General features: G+C 36.3%; 1 protein-coding gene across 11 annotated transcripts in view; it reads left to right on the plus strand.

Annotated features, from left to right (window-relative positions):
- PTPRD (protein tyrosine phosphatase receptor type D) overlaps positions 1–23,614 on the plus strand; it is a 523,599-nt gene that overhangs the window by 180,448 nt on the left and 319,537 nt on the right. For all 11 annotated transcript variants that reach the window (XM_047767649.1, XM_047767654.1, XM_047767651.1 and 8 more), the window contains exon 3: positions 22,193–22,338. In XM_047767649.1, coding sequence (XP_047623605.1) covers positions 22,193–22,338 — 146 coding nt within the window. The remainder of the gene's footprint in view (positions 1–22,192; positions 22,339–23,614) is intronic.

Consider the following 23,614-nt stretch of genomic DNA (forward strand, 5'->3'; position numbering starts at 1 on the left):
ATTCTGTTTTTTCTTTTCAATGTTGCTTTGAGCATTTGAAGTCATCTGTGTTTCCATACAAATTTTAAAATATATTGTTCTAGTTCTGTTAAATTTTCTTTTTTTTTTTTGAAACTTCAATTATTTCCTCAGAGGAACAGGTCACTGATAATTCTCACCTGGGTGGCATTTCTCAAAGGGAATTTTTGAAATAACAGATGTTAGCAAAAGTAATACTCAGTTGATTTGTTCATGGAACAGTCTTCACCCAAGGCAAGTAAAGTTGGAGTTTAATATCTGTAAGCCACTTGTGAAGGTACAGTAGAAGCTCAGTTGTGTGTGTCCTTGGGGACGGCACATGGTTTCATGTGGCTTCACCTCACTGAGCTGGCAGACATACTGCTGGTATTTATGAAGGAGCCTCCATTTATCAGGAAGCAATTGAGAGACTCCAGACTTGGCCATTGCTCTCTTCTTTTTATATGAATCATCTTGCCTTTTTCATTGGATTTAAATGAGTTAAAAAATATATACCCTTTGAATTATTAATTAAGAAAAGGTGATCTCAGTGACTGAACAGACTCAACATATTATTTTATGGAATACACTCTTCTGCTTGAATCACTCAGTATTTCAAGTTTAATTTACTTTGTTATTACATCAGTAAAGTCACAGTAATAAAGGTCTCCTTCCTGAGGTTTATCTTTCTACATAGAGTCAATTAAATTTGTTGGACAATGGTAAGATAAACTGTTAGTTTTTGGGTGAAAACTAGTTATGACGATGATCATCTGGTTGTCTCAAAGGATAAACTAGAAATTAATCTGATGGATCATTCATTTATAGCCTCGACTTCCTCATACATTGTAGGAATGTAGTGAAGGTATCTAAAGTTCATGAAATCCTACAGTACGTTCATAGGACATAGCAGTGGCTTAATAAATGTGAAATCTTTGGGTTTTTTTTACCCCTTCCTTCCTTTTATTTTTTTGTGATAAATTATTAAAAGATGAATGTAGGAGTTCCCATTGTGGCGCAGTGGTTAACGAATCTGACTAGGAACCATGAGGTTGCGAGTTCGATCCCTGGCCTTACTTAGTGGGTTAAAGGATCCGGCGTTGCCGTGAGCTGTGGTGTAGGTTGCAGAGGCGGCTCGGATCCTATGTTGCTGTGGCTCTGGCATAGGCCAGTGACTACAGCTCCGATTCGACCCCTAGCCTGGGAACCTCCACATGCCGTGGGAGCGGCCCTAGATGAAGCAAAACAAAAACAAAACAAAAACAAACAAACAAACAAAAAAAGATGAATGTACATATTGGTACAGTAATTTTGATAACTTTTAGATGGAAGCCTTTTGTATGATGACTACAGAAGCATTCTCAAAATATCTCCACAATTGAATACAATTTATAAGAAATGACTATGATTAAAACAGTAAAGCTCAAAGATATGAAATTAATGTGAAAAAAAGAAAATCCTAGCTCTCTAAATTGATTTTAAAATTTCAAAACAGGAGTTCCTGTCATGGCACAGTGGTTAACAAATCTGACTAGGAACCGTGAAGTTGTGGGTTCGATCCCTGGCCTTGCTCAGTGCGTTAAAGGTCTGGCATTGCTGTGAGCTGCGGTATAGGTTGCAGACGTGGCTTGGGATCCCGTGTTGCTGTGGCCATGGCGTAGGCCGGCGGCTATAGCTCTGATTCGACTCCTAGCCTGGGAACCTCCACATGCCATGGGTGCGGCCCTAGAAAAGACAAAAAAAAAAAAATCAAAACAATGAGACTTAAGGCTTAAAAATAATTAGACAGCAAAAACGTATAATCTGAAGTATGCCTAAGGCAAAAAAAATTAATATTAAAAAAAATTCTAAGACCAGCTAAATTAAAAAAAACGAACAAAAGTTAAGAACAGTGGTAAAAACTAGTATGATATGGTTATAAATAAAAATGAAAGCTGAGTTAAAATATACTCACTATTACACATGGACCTGGGGTTTGACAGAAAGCTTCCGAGGTTATAATCTGCCTCTGAGAACATCTGGGCAAGTCAGTGTGTCTAATCAGGAATGTCATTGACTTTGGGGTTCACTGTGCTGCAGATTTACAGGTGAATAGGGTTCCTAGAGCCTGATAGTTGGCTGAGAGCTTAGTAGAGGGCCTCTAGGGCCCAGTGCTCAGGCCCAGAGTCTTTGAACAACAAATAAACCCTGGTCCAGGTAGGGAGCGCTTCTTATATGCATCCTGGTCTAATAGCTGTAATAAAATTCCCAGATAGTCCCTGAGAATCACAGCAGTAATTTGGCTGACCAGCTTTTTAAATTAAGCATTTGTAAAAGGTGGCTAATAAATATTACATAGAAATTGTTCTGTCTTGGGTTTTGTCTTTTCACTTTTCTTCCATTTTTCGAAATTGCTTAAGGATGAAAATAAATACAAGTCTTCCTAAGGGTGAAGGAAGCAAAAGGCCTGCAAACAATCAGTTCATAAATAGACACTACATAAAAATTGGCAATAAAGCTGGATTTGGGCACATAATTTGCATTTTCTTTAGTTGTCCTGAGATTGGTTACAATTTTATTTATTCATTTTGGCCATTTTGGTTAACAGTATAGGACCACCTTGTCTTTTATAACTAGGGCTGGGTTTCCATTTAGATACCAAAAAGTGAATTTCTACCTTGTTATAACCTCTCTTCTTCAGAAGTGCTTTTATCCAGGTGCTAAGAGAATTGTAAAAGTAATTGCATGGCAAAATTCACATCATTTTATGGAATTTGGAAAATACATATGAGAGAATCTAGACTACTTAAAGAAAATACTGAAATCTTTTTTTTTTTTTAAGCAGACTTTTATTGGCTACCGACACTAATAGAAAAATATCTTTGTTTGGTAGTTAACTTATTAAGAACCACTCATGAAGGTTCAGGTACATTGTTTCTGGGAACAATAACCTTAATGGGAAAGGTCAGAGCAATTTAATGGGATGCAATGCGAGTGCCACAGAGGGAAGTCACACTGGTTCTCACATAGCACACGTGGTTTTACCAAATATTGGACATTTAATGCAACTGAGAGAGTGAAAAAATTAGAGTCCTATATGTATATAAATTTCCATAATAGTAGACAAAGAACAACATCAGTCCTTATAGAGATTAAATTCCTGTAGTCTCTCATACTACATATGTTATTGTCATTTTTTACATATATTATTAATGAGTATCCACTTATGTGGTAATTAGGGAATGTGTAAAGGTCACAACTAAGCTGGAAAAAAAAAAAATATCAGGAGTTCCTGTTGTGGCTCAGGAGGTTATGAACCCGACTAGTATCCATGAGGATGTGGGTTTAATCCCTCGCCTCATTCAGTGGGTTAAGGATCAGCATTGCCTTGAGCTGTGGTGTAGGTTGCAGACACAACTTGAATCTGGTGTCTGCCGTGGCTGTGGTGTAAGCTGATAGCTACATCTCTGATTTGACCCCTAACCCAGGAACTTCCAAATGCTGCAGGTATGGCCCTGCAGGTATGGCAAAAAAAAAAAAAAAAAGAAAGAAAAGAAGAAAAATCAGTGTACCTTTTACATTTTCTGCATTATTCTCTTAATTTAAGTATTTGGAAAAGAGATAAAGAAACAAAACATTTTTCTTACACCTAATTAAAAAAACAAACCTTGTTTTGCTGCCAAGAATTTGGCCAAGAGAAAGTGAATCTATTTATTTAGAAACTCAGAATTTATTTTAAAGTATTATGAAAAGATATCAAATACCATAATGAGAAATTATTTGAAGTGGAATCTGTTCACTAATATGACCATGGAAATAAATCAGTTTGTTACAACAGACATTTAATGAGACTACCATTTTTTAAAAAATCTAATACGAGATTTCCAGGGGATATAATAAGTGTACCCTTCATTTCTGCAGTGTATTGTTTTGGAAGAGAGAGGAGATGAGAGCATATAACTTGTTATTTCTTATTTTCGGGAGCAAGATCAATGCCTGCTCTAGAGTTTAGAGGCCCTAAGCTTATACAACTTGGTGGACTTGCTTTCAGAAAAATAATTTCAGAAAAAAATTGAATACATCATTAAGGCCAAAATTAAAATCATTTGAAGTGAGAAAATAGTAATTTATAAATTTAGAAAACTGACAAATAGCATAAAAACCTAGAAAAATATGTAATGTTTTTATTAGCTCCCCACTGTACCTGTAAAATTATTTTCCTTTTTTTTTCCAGTTATAATTCATTGCTTCTTCATCTGGCAATTTTGTAATATAATTTTTCATATGGAGAATGGAAAATGGTTCTGTCATCCCTATAACAATGTTGATGAAAATCTGTATTTTTTAAAATTAACTATTTGAAAACTTATAGTCAGCTTTAGGACTTTATATTGGTAATATCATTACTTCGGTGATACTTCAAGGCATTCCAGTTTTCTTACACAGTAAGAGGTCATAATACTCCTTGAATTTCTGACATGGATCATCCAGTTTGTCAGTGGCGTCCTCATATAAGAAACTGGGTAAGTTGGTAAAATGAACAGTAGGAATTGACCTAAAAATTGTTCCTATACCAGATGGTCAGCAACAATTGAGCTGTGAATCACAATAATATATTCTAATAAATCTAAACTGAATGCATCCCAATTCACCTTCCCTCACTGGGTGTCTAACCCTCCATCCCCCACCTCCACCAATGGCCTGTAGCCCCTCTAACACTTGTCTAAAATAAGGAGAGGATGAGTAGTGTTAAAGCTATTCGGAGGGTGAATTATCTTACTCTTGCAAATTTTGCAAGGCCTTTGACCCTGTCCATGTGACATGTGAGGTCTACACCAGTAAAGGCCCCTGTAGCTTAAGCTTCTTTAAGCTCAAGGTAAATCTGCTTCTAGCCATGAGAGAGGTCAAATAGTACTGAAGGAATCCAAAGGAATCCAAAGTCCTTAGACATCATGTCTGATTAGAGATCAGAAAATACCTCACTCAGGAGAGGACATTTGGGATAGCCTTGAAGGAGGAAGAGACTTTCAAGAAGCAGATGTTTCAGTGAAATTACTTGAGAACAAATACACAAAAAGTTCTAAAATTGCAGTATACTTAAACATCGTCTGTTGGAGATACTAGCAACACAGATTCCCAGCTCTTACTCTGACATTCTGATTCAGATTTGAACTGGAACACAAAACATGGGTTTTTAATAAGTAACAAAACCTATTCTGTTGCAGGTGTCTGTGCACAGTTTTGAAATAAAATGTAATGAAATTATGATGTCTTTGGAAAAGCCTCTGAATCTGACATGTCTGGAAGTAGTAAGAATTGTAGTCATGTCAGACAGATCAGGGATCTAACATACAAGATTTAAGTATAATTAATTTAATTAATTGTTTCAACAAAGCTTCTGGTCTGTAATAAGTGGCAATAGTAGGGAGCCATTGAAGATTCTTGAGCAGTATCATGGATTGACCGTCACTGTCAGTTACATGGACTGGGTGAATTTGGGATGACCAACAGTTGAGGAGACTTTTTTTTTTCTTTTTTTTTCTGCCTTTTTAGGGCCACACCTAGGGCATATGGAAGTTCCCAGGCTAGGGGTCAGGAGTCAAATTGGAGCCACAGCCACAGCAACTCGTGATCCAAACTACACCACAGCTCAAGGCAACGGAGCAAGGTAAGGGATCCAACCTGCATCATCATGGATACTAGTTGGATTCATTTCTGCTGCGCCACAACGGGAACTCCTGAAGAACCTTTTTAAATAAAGCTAATCATGAGACGAGAAAGTCTCATCAGAGATGTGATAATATAAAATAAGTGGGTAAAGGGATGTTTAAAAAAGGGCAATAAATAACTTCAAGGAGGCAGAAAGTATCAGGAATGTTCTTGCTTCAGGGAGTGTAAGAAATGTGAAAATTGTGAAAAACTTCACGTGTTTGCCATTTCCAGGGCCATTTGGTAGTTACTCAAATACATCTGCTCATTCATCATTGATTAACTTTTTCAAAGCTTTTTAACCCCTTTTATATTTTGATGTGTATAACTTCATATTCATATTACTCTTGCTTAAAATTTAAAGCTTAGAAGTTCAGCATCTAAAGGGAGTAAAACAAAGCAAACTATTTCTGGAAAATGCTTTTTATAATTTGGGAGCTGAGGGGGTCACTATGTACTTTAAAGCAAATTATGTTGTTTAGCACTTTGTTGTTTCAATGCTAAATTACTACAAATTCTGAACCCCAAAGGCACATTAACCTTTCTACCATTAAAGTATGCTTTCTACTCAAGGTTCTAAAATAAATTTTCCCACAGAGACACGGGAGGAAAGCAGAGATTGACTCTGTAAATTATTTGGGTGCTTTAGAAAAAATCGGCACATTTGAGATCTCCTTACATAAAAAACCTTCCACGCATTTTTGAATGGCTGAAGAATGGAGTATTTCTTTACCTAGGCTGGATTTATCATTTGTGATAAACATGTTCTCATCTTTCCTTACTTCTTTTTTAACTATTGGTCATTTAACTTTTTTTTCCCTCATTGCTTCCTTATCATTAATGTAATTCTAATTACCTTTCCAAGTTATGCCTAGAAACCGTGAATGAATTCATATTTTTTTATGTGTAAATATGTGAAATTGTTTTGCTTTAAAAAAAATTTTGCTGGAAGTACTAAGATACTTGAGGTAAAATATCTAACAGGAGAAAGAGAGAGAGAGGGAGGGAGAGAACTAATAATGTCACCTACCAGGATCAACTTGAGAAGCCTGCACAGACCTGGCAAGTTAATGGTCTTGAATAATAATACCATCCTCCTGGCTAAAATCCAAGGATGAGTTTAAGTATATAGGAAGGGAAACCAATTACCATATTCATGAATTAGTTTTATTTTTACCATGAGTGATTTTCTTTATTATAAGTTTATTACAATAAAGATTTACATACTTTATTATAACCCCTAGTGAAAATCTACCTAAATTTCTATCAATGTTTGATATAAGGAATGATATATATTGTGTGTGTATGTATGTGTGTGTATATGTGTATGAATATACATGTATTCATACAATATAAATATTTACACTGATTTATATTCATAGATTATAGGAAATAATTTATTTAAGTAGTTCTCATATGTACTTTCCCCTATATTTTGGCCTTAACCAAAATATATTCATGTAAGAAAAGGTATGAAATATAATTGAATTACCTGAAATCACTGGTAATTCGGTTGAGATATAATCCTTCGTTAGAGTTATATGTTAGAGGAGTGCCTATGTAGGTCATGCCTTTTTTGCCTTATAATCTAGCAGGGGAGAGAGAAGATGAACAAACAATAAGTGCTCTGAAATGTGCAGCAGTGGAAATACTTCAAAGGAACCTAGTAGTACGGAGTAGGGAGTAATTAACTCTGTTTGGCAAGATCTGAGCTAGGCTTACCCAACCTTATGGTTCTCCAAGGACTGTGGGGATTACTGGGATGTAATACTTTTTTTTTTTGAGGTAAAGGTGATTTACAATATTACATCATTTTCACTAAGTGTACAACCTAGTGATTCAGAATTCGTGGAGGTTTTACTTCATTTAAAGTCCTTATACAATATTGGCTATATTCTCTGTGCTGTACAGTATATCCTTGTAGTTTATTTGCTTTATACATAGTAATGCGTAGCACTTAATCCTCTACCCTTATAGTGTCCCTCCCTACTTCCCTCTCTGCATGGGAATCTAAAAAAAAAGAATAAAAACAAACAAATAAATGTAACAAAACAGAAATAGACTGGGGATGAAGCTATTTTTTTGGTGCTAAAACTTAGAATGTCCTCCCAGGTGGCATTTGGCTGTGTTTCCTTGTCACAACTAGGGGGAAGTGGCATCTAGTGAATAGAGGCCAGGGATTCTGCTAAAAACTCCTACAAAGCACAAGGCAGTCTTGCCAAAAAAAAATTAATAATAATTTGACTCAATATTTCAGTTGGGAGAGAGGCTCTTCTAAAAGGAAGTAGCTATTAGGAAGAGTGAAGAGGTTGATCTGCAGAGCATGGACAATTGATGTGTCCCTAGTGGTGAGAAGAGGATTAGAAAAACATGTGAAGTGATTGGTCTGAAAGTGGATAAACTGAAAGGAAAAATCTCCATGTTAGAAGTTCTTGTACAGTGGATAGGATGTGACTGCCATCAAGTTCACCCTTGATGGCATCATTTTCTCTCTTAAAGTGGGAGGCAAGAGCATCAATCTCTTGGAGGGGAAAGGCCATTGAGGAGCAGACTTCTGCAGAGTGGTGAAGGGTGGGCAGATGATTGAGAGGTGACATACGGTCCTGTTAAGGCCGTAGGTCATGAATTTACAATGGCTCTTACAGCGCTGTGATTTTCTCAGGCTCAACCATTCAGTACGTGAAGGGAGAAGGACATACTGCAGAAATGAATGGGGATTCTGAGGGTGGATGTAGCATACAGGAATGTCTGAGAGAGTTCATGGCACTGGTGGGAGCAGTTGGACTGTTCAAACCCTTTGCTGAGTAGTAAAGGAGAACAGAGCTTTCCTACTGACTTTTTAAAAGATAGCATCTATATTCCTAAATGCCTTCCATTTTTAGTTCAGTCTCTCTAAGTGTTGTGACTGCTTTGCTTTGCAGATTGGTTTTATCTTGCTCTGTGGTTTATTTTGCCTTAAAAAGACACTGGCAACCCCACAAGCCATTTATTTAGTGAATTGGAATTAACTGATATATATTTATTAATTGCAGTGCACCCTTTAGACTCCTTTTTTTCCCCCCTCTGAAACAACAGCTTTGAAAGGTTTACTTCCATGGCATTTTTAGATCTACCTCAAAAAGCAACAGGGATTCTTACTAGGTTACCAAAGTCTTCAGACAGTAAAATTTAACCAAGATGTTACAGAGAGCTTTAAAGCAGCATTTCCTTTGATTAAATTAGTGACTATGACTCAGTGATAAAATAATTCAGGGAAAGAAGTATCACGCATTTCTTAACTTTTGGCATTTCGGAGCCTTTTTATCATTTCATTTGGTGTTAAATAAAACTTATCCCAGGATGATCTACAGGTCCTATTTCTAATTCTGGAAAACAAAGTCCATCCAGATTCTCATATGTGGCCTGGTGTGTATTCACAAGTGCTACCCTTTCACATTAAATACAAGGGAAGCATTTTCTTCCCTTCGTAATCATCTGGGTTCACTAACAAAAACACTTGCGGGCATGTGTCTAAAACTTGAAGTCCTTGGGGTTACCCCTTGATATTTGAGAATCGTGCTAAAGAGCCAGTGTTATGCCCAACTGGAATTATGAATAATTAAAACACCATTTTTAACATCTAAAGCCAGGCCCAGCCTTGTAAAGGAGGTCCTAAAACAATGTCATTTGATTATACTCAGCATAAGATGGTCAGTGCAGCTCTATTGGGTGGAAAGAGTGGCTGTTACATGTCTGGGTCTGGCAAGAGGCCTCGGGTATCTGCAAATGTGTTCTAAGGATAGCAGGAGGCTGGGCTTGTCAGCTGTCAGCCACAGCTTCTGTTTATGCCCTGAACAATAGCCATGTGCCAGGGCAGTAATTATTGGTTGATTTTCCTTCTAAAATAAGTGTCCTAATAATTTGTCACAAAACCAACTTAAATTCCTATGATGTTCCCTTCAAGCATTAAATTAGGCAAAAAAGAAAGCAAGCCACAGCAAGAAATGTTTCAGTTTATTTCTGCATGCAGTCTGTATTGGTAAATAGTGTAATTAAAATCTCGTTTGCAGGTTTTTCTAAAAGGTTATGTCTGTGTGGGAAAACTCTTTGTTTTCTTCTTTAATACTCTGAGCTGTAAATTAGAGAATAGGAAAAAAGTTAGTTGGCAAATAAAGGTCCTCACTGTCTATGCTGTTTTGGAATGCCTCCCATCTTCCTGGGGCTCAGATAATGTGTTTCTTTCGAAAAGCATGCATAATCTGCACCAAAATGAGCTGGTACCAGGGGCTGCACTGCCCAGGGATACAAATTAGGGACTTGATATTCGAAAATTAATTCAACTGAAAAGTATTTCCAGAATATTTGAGTAGTGTTACTTTGTGTCTAGATTCAAGCATTACTTTAAAAAAAAAACAAAAACAAAAACCGAAAAAAAAAGGGGAGGGGAGGGATGGATAGTTATGTAGATAAATCTGATGCTATTCAGTAAATGGGAACCAAAGGACTGGCCAGAGCATAACAAATTTCAATGAGGATGGGACAAAAAGCCCCTCCCCCTGCTCTTGTTGGATTTCTAAATTTATGGTGTGTGTGTGTTTCATTTCACAGGCGGCAAGAATGAGACATTTCCTCCTTAGATTTAACCTTCTGTTATAGAAATGCTGTTAGGGTTATTTTACCGAAATATATATATATATATTTTTTAAAGGCGAGGATTCCTTTACTGTATTCTACTCTGTTCTATCTTGGGTTCATTTTATTAAAGTTCTTTAAAGGTTTGTTTACATCTCCAAACCAAGGAATTATACCCTCTCTTTTCTGTGCCAGGACCCAATTAACGTCCACTTGAGTTTTCTGTGTGGACAGGGCCAGTCCATGGCCCTGGGTGATCATCTCTATTATTACCACTGCTTGTACATGACTTCACAGCCCGAGCATAGAACCAGTTGTCATGCTTTCCATCTTCTGTACCCCCAAATAGCTCATGGGTAGGATTTGAGAATAGGCTAACTCTTTTTGAGAATGCAGAGATCAATCATGGTTAGCAAGATTAAACTCAGTAAGACATCTTCTGGAAAGAGCACATTCCCCATCTCCTACTGGCTTGTATGAATGTAAATTACTTCCCTTAACTCTAGCTTTTTTTTTTTTTTTTTACTTTAAAAAGGATGGACTTAATAAGTAAAATAAATGCCATTCATTTGCTTATTACTACATGTGTTCAGTTGGAAGGATATCAGAAAATGAGTATTTTTATTATCCTAAAAATTGTTATTGGTTCTAATAGTTACCTGATATTGAATGAGAATATCTGAAATCCTGCAAATCCTTACCAAGCAGTTTTTGGCTTTGGGTCTACAGAGAAGTGTAATTTTTAATATCTAAATTTAGTGGAAAATCAATGGAAGGACATAGATTGATACCTAAAATGTCCATGTGACTGATATTTGTGCTTCCTTTAAAAAGTATTGAATATCTACAATATGCTAGATATTGCACAGAATGAAACTATAAGTCTTTTAAACTTAGAATATCATGATTTCTAGTAAGATATTAGTCCAAACATGAATAATGCTGGTTGTCTTTCAAATATTTTTTAAAATCACAATTTTAGTCTAAAACTCTGTTGTATGGGCAAGTTTTTTTGATTTTTACTTTGTTTTGTTTTTTATATTGCATTTTATCTTTTACATTGCTTATCCATTATGTACCTATATCTTATTAATAAATGGTAATACCACCTAAAATAAAACGTTGAGCACCAAGAAAGTATTTTTAAATAATGACATTTTTGAGTGTTTCATTTTTGGAAATACTTATTAATCATAACAGTATTTACTTGGAAGGTAGTATTATATATAGACCTTCAGGAAATATATTTATTATTAAGATCTCTATACTTTATAATTAATATTGCCTTTGTAATAAAAATTCAGGCACCTCATTTTATGTAATATTCTCTAGTAAACAAGATGTTTTTGTAAGATAGGAAAACAGCGTATCTGTAGATGCTGTTCAGAAATTTTTCTTAATTTCTCCAGTAAATACTTTTGAAGTTCATTTTGCAGCCTGTTTTAGCAATCACCAAAACTGTGCTCATGTGTTTGCACATACACCCTTTCCATGTTATAGCTACTGGGAATATTTCAGTTACTTTCATTTCCCAACTACCTTATCAGTTTACCACTATGAAATTGAAAGATGAAAAATTATGGTTACATTTAATCCTAAAAGATTAGTCCAGGCTTTTGCCCATTGTGGTAACACCTCACTTAGGTTGAAAGATAGGAGTTAAAGCAATTCATATTGGCTCAAAGCATTTCAGCCCTTACAGTGACATCAGTAGGCCTCTTTGTGAAATTGGTATAGCACATCACTCTAGTTCCTCTTAAAAATAATAAAATTCACATAGTTGATGTATTGGAAATTTCTTATAGGGGAAGTAACAGAGTCAATATTCTGGAGTTTAATAACGTAAAATTGGGAAAGAATTGGGGAAAAAATGCCAAAAAGTGACATTTTTTTGGTCATTTACCTCCTTAGCCACTTGAATTATGTCTCTTTTCTTGTTCCTTTGCAAATAAGCCAATTACCTTTCCTGTGTGATCCAATTTGTAGGTACATGATAAGCATCAGGTTAGAATAAAGAATAAATGATTACTTTTAATGATGATCAGCATATCTGATGTGATAAATTATGATTAATGAGTAAATTAGCAGTGAATGATGTAAAACTAACAAGAAGATGCTATAGGGTTGGTAGAGTTTGCTTTTTGTCAAATACAGTGTCTGTGTTAAATAGCCTTGTGAGACCATTATCATTTAGAGGAAAAATGAAAAAAATCCCATAAATATTCTGCTGTTTGCTCTTGATGAATGAGCCTGGGAGATTGCGTGACTTTTCATCTGTTTCAGTTGTCAGGACCTTTATCACTCTATTGAACGAAAACGGATGCACGGTTGGTGTATTTTAAATGTGTGTAGGTAGTGTGTGAACCTTGAGGCTTAAAGTAGAAAATGTTGAGTGAATATCTAAATGGGGCTGCTGATAACATGTTTTTATTAAGGATTCATGAGTCTGGCATAAGGAATGGTAAGAATGGCTTCCCTGATGGTGTCTTAAGAGTGATTCAGGACCACTGGCACAGCTGTCTGAAGTTTGTGTTGCTACACCAGTAGTTATAATGAGAGTCTTACACCAACACAGATGGTCAGTCTTACAAAGCCTGTCAATAGTTCAGAGAAGTTTTATGGTGAATGTAGGGGATTGGTTGTTTTGGTCATAATATCTCATGGCTATATGTTAAATAAGAAATTATGGTAGTGAGTCTGAACAACTTTTATGGCTGTAAAACAAGTGTTTATGACTCAGGTATTAATGCATCTTGAAATAGGACAAATGAGAAATTTATTTTACTGCTGCACACTGACTAAATCAGATGAAATGTCATCTGATTTTTTTTTTTTTTTTGCTTTTTGCTTTTTCGTATCCAAGGCATGTGAAAATTCCTAGGCTAGGGGTTGAATCAGAGCTGTAGCTACTGGCCTACAACACAGCCACAGCAATGCCAGATCCAAGCTGGGTCTGCGACCTACACCACAGCTCACGGCAATGCCAGATTCTTAACCCCTGAGCAAGGCCAGGGATCAAACCTTATGGATACCAGTTGGATTCCTTTTTTTTTTTTTTTTTGGCTTTTTGTCATTTCTTGGGCCGCTCCCGTGGCATATGGAGGTTCCCAGGCTAGGGATCGAATCGGAGCCATAGCTGCCGGCCTACACCAGAGCCACAGCAACATGGGATCCAAGCCACGTCTGCAACCTATACCACAGCTCACGGCAACGCCGGATCCTTAACCCCCTGAGCAAGGGCAGGTATCCAACCCGCAACCTCATGGTTCCTAGTCAGATTCGTTAACTGCTGTGCCATGACAGGAACTCCACTAGTTGGATTCTTAACCTGCAGAACCACAGCAGAAACTCCCATCTCAATTGTTTTTTGAAAGACAAGTTGAAAGACTAAAATAAACTTGAATGTCTTGAACTTTTTAAATTGAAAGTTATTTTCTATAGCTTTTAAATACTATTTTAAGTCCCCTTTTGATGGATATTTTTCTTCTTTTCCTCTTTTTTCATTGGTCTCTACCTATTCATCACTAAGAATTCCTCTTACTTTTATTTTGTCCCAAGGGGAAATAAAAACGCTTAAATGTCATTCATCAAAGTGGCTACCAGTAGAATGTTTTAAAATACCTCCCTTAGATGTATTTATGTTTTCTAATTTACTTATAATATAAACATGCAATCATAACAATAAAGTCAATTTGTTTAAAAAAGAACACAAAAAATGGCAGAAGTTGGACAGTTCTGTGGTATCAGTGAGGCAGAGTGATATTCATAAAGGAGAGGAGATTCCTTGTATTATGTAATGCTTCATCTGAATTGAGTCCTGTGGTAGAATGCATGAATCTGTGGTTTGGATGTGCTGTATATTGCCAACCTCGGGCCTGGTATGGATTGATTAGTCTCCCACCATGTCACATCATTGTTTGGCCATGTCAGTGTATATTGTATGAAGTTTGTATTCTGCAGCTAATGTATCAAGCTCTAAGCAAATGTAACTCAAATAGAAGCACAGTTACCCTGTTTACAAAAGTATTATCCATCCTAAATACTGAAAAGTGTATAGCCAAAGATGAGCATGTACCTTGGAGAGCCTTTTATTAAGTCTAAGTACATATTGAACATGTACTATGTGCTGGGTGTGATTAGGAGTTATGAGACTTCAGAAATGACCAGGTCACAAATGCTTTTCTAAAGGTTCAGTGAATGTACAGAGAGAGACATACATGTATATAAAATAGTAGAAATAAGTGATAGGCCACTTTAACTCATTGGAGAGATACAAAACATATGATAAGGGATTTTAGAAGGAGAGTGATTCTTATCCAGATGGGAGGATCAAAGAATCCTTCAAGATACTTAATTTGGGATTGAAAAATGGGTAACTTCTAAAATGGCGAAGAGGGCATTTTATACAAAGAAACAGCTTGTACCAAGGCATGGAGGCAGGGAATTTTAGGTTCTTGATGAGCAATAGTAGAAATACATTTGGGAAAATAGATTGGTACCACCTCTGAAAGATCTTAAAGGCCAAACAAAATTTCGGGTTTATTTGGCAGCAGTAAGACATTAAAGCCTTATTAGTGTTTTTTTTTTTTTCTTTTTCTTTTTTTTTTTCCAGTAGGAAAGAACTTTAATCATAGATGTCTTTAGCAAGACCTCAAAGACAAAGAGGGAAAAGGCAAAGAAGGATCAGCAGTAATGTGTAATCTTGATTGTAGCAATAAAACCCAAAAGTTAGGGTGACTGGAATAGAAGACACAGATACCATGGTATCATTCAGGGATTCTCGATTCTGGCTCAACATTGGCATCTTCTGGAAATTAATTATCCAGCCTCCCCCATTGATTTTTCTATTTTAATTGGTCTGAAAAGGGGGTCTAAGTACCTGTAGTTTTTTTTTTCCTTTCTTTTTTCCCTTTAATTAGTTTCTTTGGGAGCCCCTAAGTGATGATAATGTCCAGCTTTGAAGGAGAATCCTGGCTATCATTTTTTAGATATGAAAAAAGAAGAATGGTGGATATGAGAATCTATGGGACTTGATAATTGAATGGTATTGGGACAAAGGAAAAAATGATGAAGAAGAGGCAGAGGCTGCAGGGCTGGGTGTTTGGAAGAGTGCTACAGACAAATGTGGAAATTTAGAAAGAGAAGTAGGATTGGGAAGCAGATGGCATGGTGAATTTTCAGCATAATGATTTTGAAAAATTGCTAGGTAATCTCTGAAACATTAGAAAGAAGGATCTGGCATTAAAGAAAAGTTCAAGTGTAAGATGTCTTTTCATTAAATCTCTTCCTGCCATCTTTTCTTTCTTTCCTTTCTCTTTCTCCCCTTTCTTTCTGTTAGTATACATATCAATTTTTGATCACCTTAAATATTGATGGTTATGCATAGGCATCTATTTATCCAATAGGAGAATGTTGTAATAGTCATTTTAGTAGTCAAGAATTGGCAGTTGAAGCATTAATATAATTAATGATAGAGGCATGTGTAGATGTCATTGAAATGCTTTGAAAAGGAAGAGAAGAAGTTGATATCGGGAGCTTTCCTGGGACATTTGTCTTTCGCTGTCATGAACAAATTGAACATATATATAGAATAATACAAAAGTTTTGTACTGTACTACAGTTGAACTTAGGGGATTTATTTATGAATTGTATGGCTTTGATTTTTGTCTTTTGCCCAGGCATCATACTTAATTTATCCCTGGAAATTAGGAAACAACTTTCCATAGGCGTTCTGGGTAAACTTTCTCATTTATCTAGTAAAAAATAATTGCTGTAAGACAGCACAAAGTACTTTCTAAACCCTTGAGAAAATAGCCACTCTACATTTTATAGTTAACTAAGACGGATTTGAAAATATACAGTAAATTGAGTTAAAACATACTGTCTGTGCAGCATCTTTGTAACTTCTCATTTTCTAATTTGGCACAGTAAAAATATCAGGGCTTCACAGTTAGATCAAAAGTATGTGACTCAGTCTAAACCTCAGTGAACCTTCCTTCCTTCCTTTTTCCTTTTTTTCTCCCTGCCTCTTTCTTTCCTTCTAAATTTATATAGTACTATAAAGTTTTCTATAATTCTATAAAATAGGAGTAATGATGTAATCATACAGGACTTTGGAAAAAATTATATGTAAGATATATAAAACATTTAGTCCTATACATGGAATTCATTGAAGAGTAGTTATTTCTTTTCCAGTTTTGAAGTATAATGCTCTTTATGTCAAATTTTAAGGCTAAAAGATTGTGGAGGTGTATTAAAAAGAAAATACCATGGATGGCTCAAAAGTAGCCTGAGTGGAAGGTTCCTTCTGGCCATGGGTGTCAGACATGACCCTGTTCAGATTCCATGTGACAGGATAGATTTCCCCAGAGGCCTCACTTTCTGTAGAACATCTGCCATAGGAACCAGTCCAGCCTGGGGTCTTGTGCCAGGATTGTGGCCCTCCTTCCATTTATTCCATAAACTCTGGGACCTCCCTCTTCTCTTCTCATGAGCCTGTTCTGTTTTCCTGCTGTCTTAGGCATGCTTTCTTACCTAACCCAAGGAATCAGAACAGAAAATCCATGATCCACACAAACTTTGACATTTCCTGTGTCTGCGGCAGTGGCAGTAGGGCGTGTTGTGACTGGATGGAAATGTAAACCCTATCACAATGGCTTTTCTTCCCATAAATCTTCAGACCTAGCCATGGTCCTTAGCATCACCCCAGACTCACCTCCTTTGCTCTGCATTTCTCACCCACCTCCAGATCCTTGTTCCTGAGCTTCCCTTCAGAGCCCTCCACCCGATCCTTCCAGAGAAAGAAAGAACAGAGATGAGATCAGCCGACAGTCTCATGAATGCTGCAGATGCCTTTTAGGAAGGAAGCAGATACCTAAAGACAGAACTACCTATATATTTTTACTGAGCATTCCCTCCTCCGCTCCCTTAGTGTCATTTACTAACATTATTAACCTTCCCCTTTCAAGATTTTAAGCACATTATTATGACAGATATCCCTTTAAAAACAAAACTCTCTATTTAAGGAAACGTTAATCAGCTGCAAGAAACAAAGCCAGTTAGTTACATGCTGTTAGTTTTGTTCCCCATGCGACATATTTCCTTGATGACTACAGAAGTAGCTTATTCATTAGAATTAAATTAGACAAATGGCACCGTCATTTCGTCTCTAAGTTTTTGTAGCATGTGTTCCTTTCTACAGACCTGTTTTAAGGGATTCTCAGGTGGCCAATCAAGTTACCGCAAACCTGAGCTGTCTTCTTAACCTTTAGGAATTTCTCATAAATTCTTTTATTCCACAGAAGTTCCTAGTGGATTTCAATGGTTCTCCCCCATTAATGTCTAATTCTACTTAATGTAGTGTACTAAAGGGAGGTTTTGTCCCTCATATAGAGAAGTTTGCTGAGATTGGTCAAAGGTGGTTTGCTGGCCTTGGTAGATTCTGTCCCCTAAAATTAATCACCTTAAGTACTGTTTGGGCTAATCACTTTGTCTTCAGAAAGCCGACCAACTTGAAACCTGATATTCCAAAAGGACCACATGCTACAAAAATTTAGAGACAAAATGATGGTGCCATTTGTCTAATATTACAATGATGACATGCGAAGGTTCTGTGCAGTGCTTCTACCATAAGGAACAATCTAAGCTCTTAGAAGGAAAAATCAATCAGCAGCCTGTGGCTTCTCTTGAGCTGTGCAGAAAATACTAATCTACTAGATTCCTGGAGCTGCCTTCTGCTCTGGGAATGCATCCTGAGAATGCAGTCTTTGAAAAGCAAGTGAGCATGGCAGACCCGGTCTAGAATATCCGCCATGCCTCTCTTCTGACTCATATGCATATTTAGCTTCTCTATTTTCCATTTAGAAAATAGACTTTCTGGGTCTAATAGTAATTTGACCTCTGCAGTGCCTGGCATTAGTTTAATAAAAGGTCATACTTCTCACTTATCAAAACCACCTTGAACAGAAATGCCCTTAGTGAAGCACAGTGCTGGCAGCTTTAGGTGGACAGCAATGACAGTTACAGTAATGGAAGGGTACCTATCTGAGTATCAGTGACTATAAAGTTTTAACATCTTTCTGTCCATCTTTACACTCTTGTTATTTCTTTTTTTTTTCTTCATCCAAGTGTAATATTTATGGTTGTATCTCATGGGCTAATCATGGGGCCTTTCATTATTCAGACTGGAGGCTGTCCTGTTGTGTGACTTTTTAGAGGAAGTCTTTAGTAGACTTTTAGAGGAAGATGATTATTCTTTGTCTTATTCTTTTATGTGGGTTCTCTTCTCTTTCTTCACCCCTTCAGAATGTGACTTAAATTGGGGCAGTATTCATGGCAAGAGAAGGCAGACGATTCATTTAATTTCTTCTATTAAACTGAGACACAGAGAAGGGAGGTGTGGGTGCTGTGTATTATTAACCCCCCTCTGGGAATAAAGATTTCTACTTGTTTCCAGCATTTGTTGGGGTTATGTTTAGCTTCCTTTTCTTCTCATCTCTTTCCTTTGGCCAGCTGCCTGGCATTGACAGCATCAGTATTAGAGTTTGATCAGCCAAGATGATTATCTATGCAACAAATATGCTCACACGGGAATGATTTTACTATCTTATCTACAATCTTTGTAGCATGGAATAGTGGCATTTATCCTTTCTGTGGTTTGGACTTGTAGACCAATATAGAAAAACTGACATCACATCCCTTAAGAAAGTCCTGATTTTCTATTTCTGTGAAGGCTAATATCTTTTATATTTATTTGCTTATTTTTGGCCATGTGCCCACAGCCCTCAGAATTTCCTGGGCCAGGAATGGAACCCGTTCCATACCAGTGACAATGCCAGAACTTTAACCACTAAGCCACCAGGGAACTCCTCTTTTATATTTAGAAAAATTGTAAAAAATGAGAAAGCTCTGTATACATAGGATGTGTCTTTTTTTAAAAAATGTAATGTGATTAATTTATTTTTTGTTTGTTTATTTTTAAAGAATAAATTTTAGATCCTTTTCAGGCTGCCTTTTTGAAGTCACTTCAGTGGTGGATAGTAGGATTCAGGAAAACAGTCCCACATCTCAAGCAGATTCTAACTGGTTATTTTTACAAATTTTCCATAGTTTATTATGTTAATTCTATTGCTTGAATTCATCTTCAGAAATAAAATCCTTACAACAGCATCCTGTGGTCATATCTTAGGTAGATTTTTATAGTTGTCAGTATTTGTGTGAGAGCTATAAGTTAAGGCCAGAAAATGAAAATCCATGAGAAACATATCTGAACACTGGAAGGATAGATGGGGACTCACCTCCTCTGCTTTCCATTTAGAAATAAAATTTCTATGTTTTAATATTAATTTGACTTCTCAGTGTCCTTGCTCAGTATTTAGGAAGCACTTTCTGAAGTAGCTGTTGCCTGTTTGCAGATTGTCAGAATCTCCAAATCACGTTCATTCTTTGAAATGAGAAATAGGATACTATCCCTTAAAAAAAAAAAGTGCAAGTGCAGCAAAAAGGACATCCTTCCTTCCAGGCTTATTTAATCTCCAATTATTACAGTCATTTTATACACCAGCCCTTCACCCAATCTATACATTCTTGCAAGACATTTCAAAACAGGACTTAAATGAGAAGCTGGGTTGTTAAAATTGATTTTCATTTAGGGTTGACACCTTTTAAGCTATGGACTTCAAGAAGGAAAGTACCTAAAGATGACAATGTTGTAGCTCTTAATATACAACTGCAATGCATTTTGTTTTTCCAGGAAGACTGCCTAGGAATTTCAATTTCATAATTATAATTTCCATATTACATGCTGACAAGTGTGTGGTTATTATCAATTTGCATTGTTTGCAGCAGCAGAATGAAAAACATAAAAACTTTTAATATCTTTTTTGCTTGTTTGTGAGAGAAAAGTGACATCAGTGTACAGTATTTTTTATTCCTCTCACTGTGAATCAATTTCAAATCATTTTAAGCATTTGTCACAGTCCTGGTAATCATCTAGTTTGTATTGCTACCCTGAGATGCTGTCCATCGTGATATCCAGCAGGGTTGTTAGAGCCCACGTTCCTTCCTAATGTTTCTGAACAAACAGGGACCTGTGTTTGCACCAGTTCTGTTATCAGCAAGTTCACTTGCTAATGAAGGAGAGACTCATCTTCCTGCATCAGCACTGCAAAGATACCTTTCCTTTCTCTTCTCCTTCCTTTCCCTCATTGTGGAATTAATACCTTACAACTGAAAGAGATCTCAGCAAAATGATTGATTTCACATTTCCTACTTTAGAGGTTAAGAAACAGGAAAGTTAGACACCCCCTCAAGGTGATCTCATGCAAAATGTTGCAATCGAGAAGGAAACCTGGCTTCTCTGACCCTGGGAAAACCACCATAAAGCTCAGGACACACTCCATCAGGGCAGCAGGATCATCATGTGGGGAACATGAAAGCAATGCAGAGAGAATAGTGGTGATGAGCAGACAATGATAAACTTGGCTATTTTCTTCTTTCTTAGAATCTAAGGAGAGTTTTCAGAAGAAACATTAGCTCCAGTCACTTAAAAACTTGTTTCAATGACATATAACTGAAGAATGGCACGAGGGAAAAGAAAATATGTAATAGGAATAGGAAAATAGAAAATAAAATGGGAAAGTGAAATGTTTTTGAGTTTAAAAAAAAATGTCCAGCTATAGCATAATTGTAAATACTCAGGGATGCAAGAAAAATGTTGAGTAGGAAAAATAACTAAAACACCTTCTCCCAAACCACCATCATTAATGTTTTAGTATATTCTGCCCCATCTTTGGAGGGGGAATTATTCTTTATTACCTCTTATCGCCTGTAATTTTGTGTGATGCTTTTGTGGCATATAATGGAATCATAAGCTATTTTCATGTCCCCTGACAAAAAGTTTACAAATACAACATTTACTCTTTGATTGGTGATTCATCATTATGCCATAGTTTATTTTACCATCAATTCCTCTAATATTTGATATTTGGGTACACATAATCCTTATAAAAAGATGTGATGAATATCTTTATACATAAGTATATATCTGTCCTTTATTATAATTTTCATATAATAGATTTTTAGATCTGGAAATACAAGATTGATAACAAGTAGGTTTTTAAGAAAGAGAGTGAAATGGTAGGGACATTTAAAGGTGATTCAGGACATTTCAGAAGCCTACAACTTCTAGCCTTCTGTCCTTAGGAATCTTGAAGTCTATATCTTTCTGTACAGAAATTATTTTCTTTGCTGACTTTGAAGGCTTCTTGACTCATCTTTTTATGCAAATTGGGGAGTTAAGTTTTGAGTAAGACAGCACACAATATCTGGGTTAGAGTCACTTTACTGTTTTCTCCTATTTCTGTTTCTGACCAAAACTTGTAACTCAGGGCTATATTTCTTGTCTCTTTAAAATTGCCTAGAATTTCTCTTAAATGTCACTAATTTTAATAGCTTAGCAGTAGCAATCCTGCTTTCTGGCAGTGTCCTGATAGCGGCATCAAAGCAAAGAGCTAAAATTTTACTCACTTTGATTGATGAGCTCATTTTGTTACAGAGGACAAATTGGATTTTTTTTTTTATACTGGTAATAAAAATTAATGTGTGATGTTGCTTTTCAGATGTTATTGGAGCTCTGCCTTAGTACGGATTTCAGAAATAAAACCCCTAGCAGATAACTTGACCAGAAACTTACCTCTTTCCCCCTTAAACTACCCTCAAAAGTAAAAGGTGATTTCCTAATTTTGTAGACCTAGTATATTTTATGTCTGTCTTTCTGTCTGTCTGTAAGTATGTATTGGCTAAAATAGGACTGAGGGCAATGGGGTAAGCATGGCAGTGGGGTAATGGTTGGTGTATTAATTCTTCTCTTTAATTTGTGATGTTTCTTTTATTTCAGCACCTCCAAGGTTTACACGAACTCCTGTTGACCAGACAGGGGTCTCTGGCGGAGTTGCCTCTTTTATATGCCAAGCTACAGGAGATCCAAGACCAAAAATTGTCTGGAACAAGAAAGGAAAGAAAGTCAGCAATCAGAGATTTGAGGTATTAGGTCCATTGTTCTGTTTCTCTGGGGGAAGAATGTATTTGCTGAATCTGTGGTTTCTATGTGACTGGCTGGTTTTACTCTCATACAAGGTGTCCTAATCACTGAGAACTGGGTATTCGTTATATTGGTATGTGGTAAAAATGTAGCTCTAAATGGCTTCCCTTATAAAGAGAATTTGAGGATTCAGATGACTGATGTTTGTCTTTACTTAGTGTTCCTCGCATCCATCTGTAGCCTCAACCTCAGACTACTTCCCCTTAAAATTTCAAGAAGCAATTCCTCATCCTGTAACATCCAAAACTAGAGGATGAGTGATAGCTTTCTATGCTGTTGGCTCTTACTGAGTTACATGTTCATGCCTAAACCCATCTGTGTGGACAGCTGGATGATACAGGCTAACTAGGTTAAGTTAATCAGAATCTACTGTTATTGCTGGAAGTGAGGTCAGTTACATCCAACCCCATGGCTTGGAATGAGGGAGAAATGTTTTCCCAAAGGGTATTTGAGTTCCTGTTATCCGGAAGAAGGGAAATGAGTACTGGGCAGCAATTTTTGTTGTCCATTATACTTCATACCTGTGGTCTGCAAAGTAGCATGGACTTGAATGAGAACTTTGCTGCAGGGTGTTAGTGTAAAGAACTGTTCTGGAAGAAACATACCCAACAGGGTTCATATTGCAGATAAACCTACTGAAGAAATTAATTTTCTTTATTCAAGAAAGCTCAATGCATCAAAGATGTGAAACATAATTCAGATACTTTTGGGGTGTTTTTAAGGAGCCTTATGGTTTATCAATTTGCTCATTCTAGAGGAGAAAAAGAGGTGATTTCCTATACAGGGAAAACTTGTAAGAAGTATACAGTATCATGCCTATAATTTAAGATATGAAGAGGATAGATTGATTTTTAATGGATATTTAGAACTCCAAATTGACCCCAAATGTAAAACTCACTTCTTTTACTGAGTTTCTCATCTACTTCATAACCTAATTCACAATTTGGCAAATTAAAGGAATCCCCGGTTAAAAGAAACATAGCAACTGCAAAATTCAGATGATTGTGATTTTACGCATTTTTCTCAGTTCTCACAGGGCAGTAGACAGTCCAAATGAATAAAAGAGCTAATTAATTACACTTGTAAAAATTGAAATCTGGACAGTAGCTTACAAATGATAGATTTAAAATTATATTTGAAGATCAAATAAATACCTATAATGATTTAAATATAAACAAAAGGGATATCTTAAATAATCTTTGAGAAATATTTCCTACA

This window comes from Phacochoerus africanus, chromosome 2 (genome assembly GCF_016906955.1).
Source record: "Phacochoerus africanus isolate WHEZ1 chromosome 2, ROS_Pafr_v1, whole genome shotgun sequence".
Lineage (NCBI taxonomy): Eukaryota > Metazoa > Chordata > Mammalia > Artiodactyla > Suidae > Phacochoerus > Phacochoerus africanus.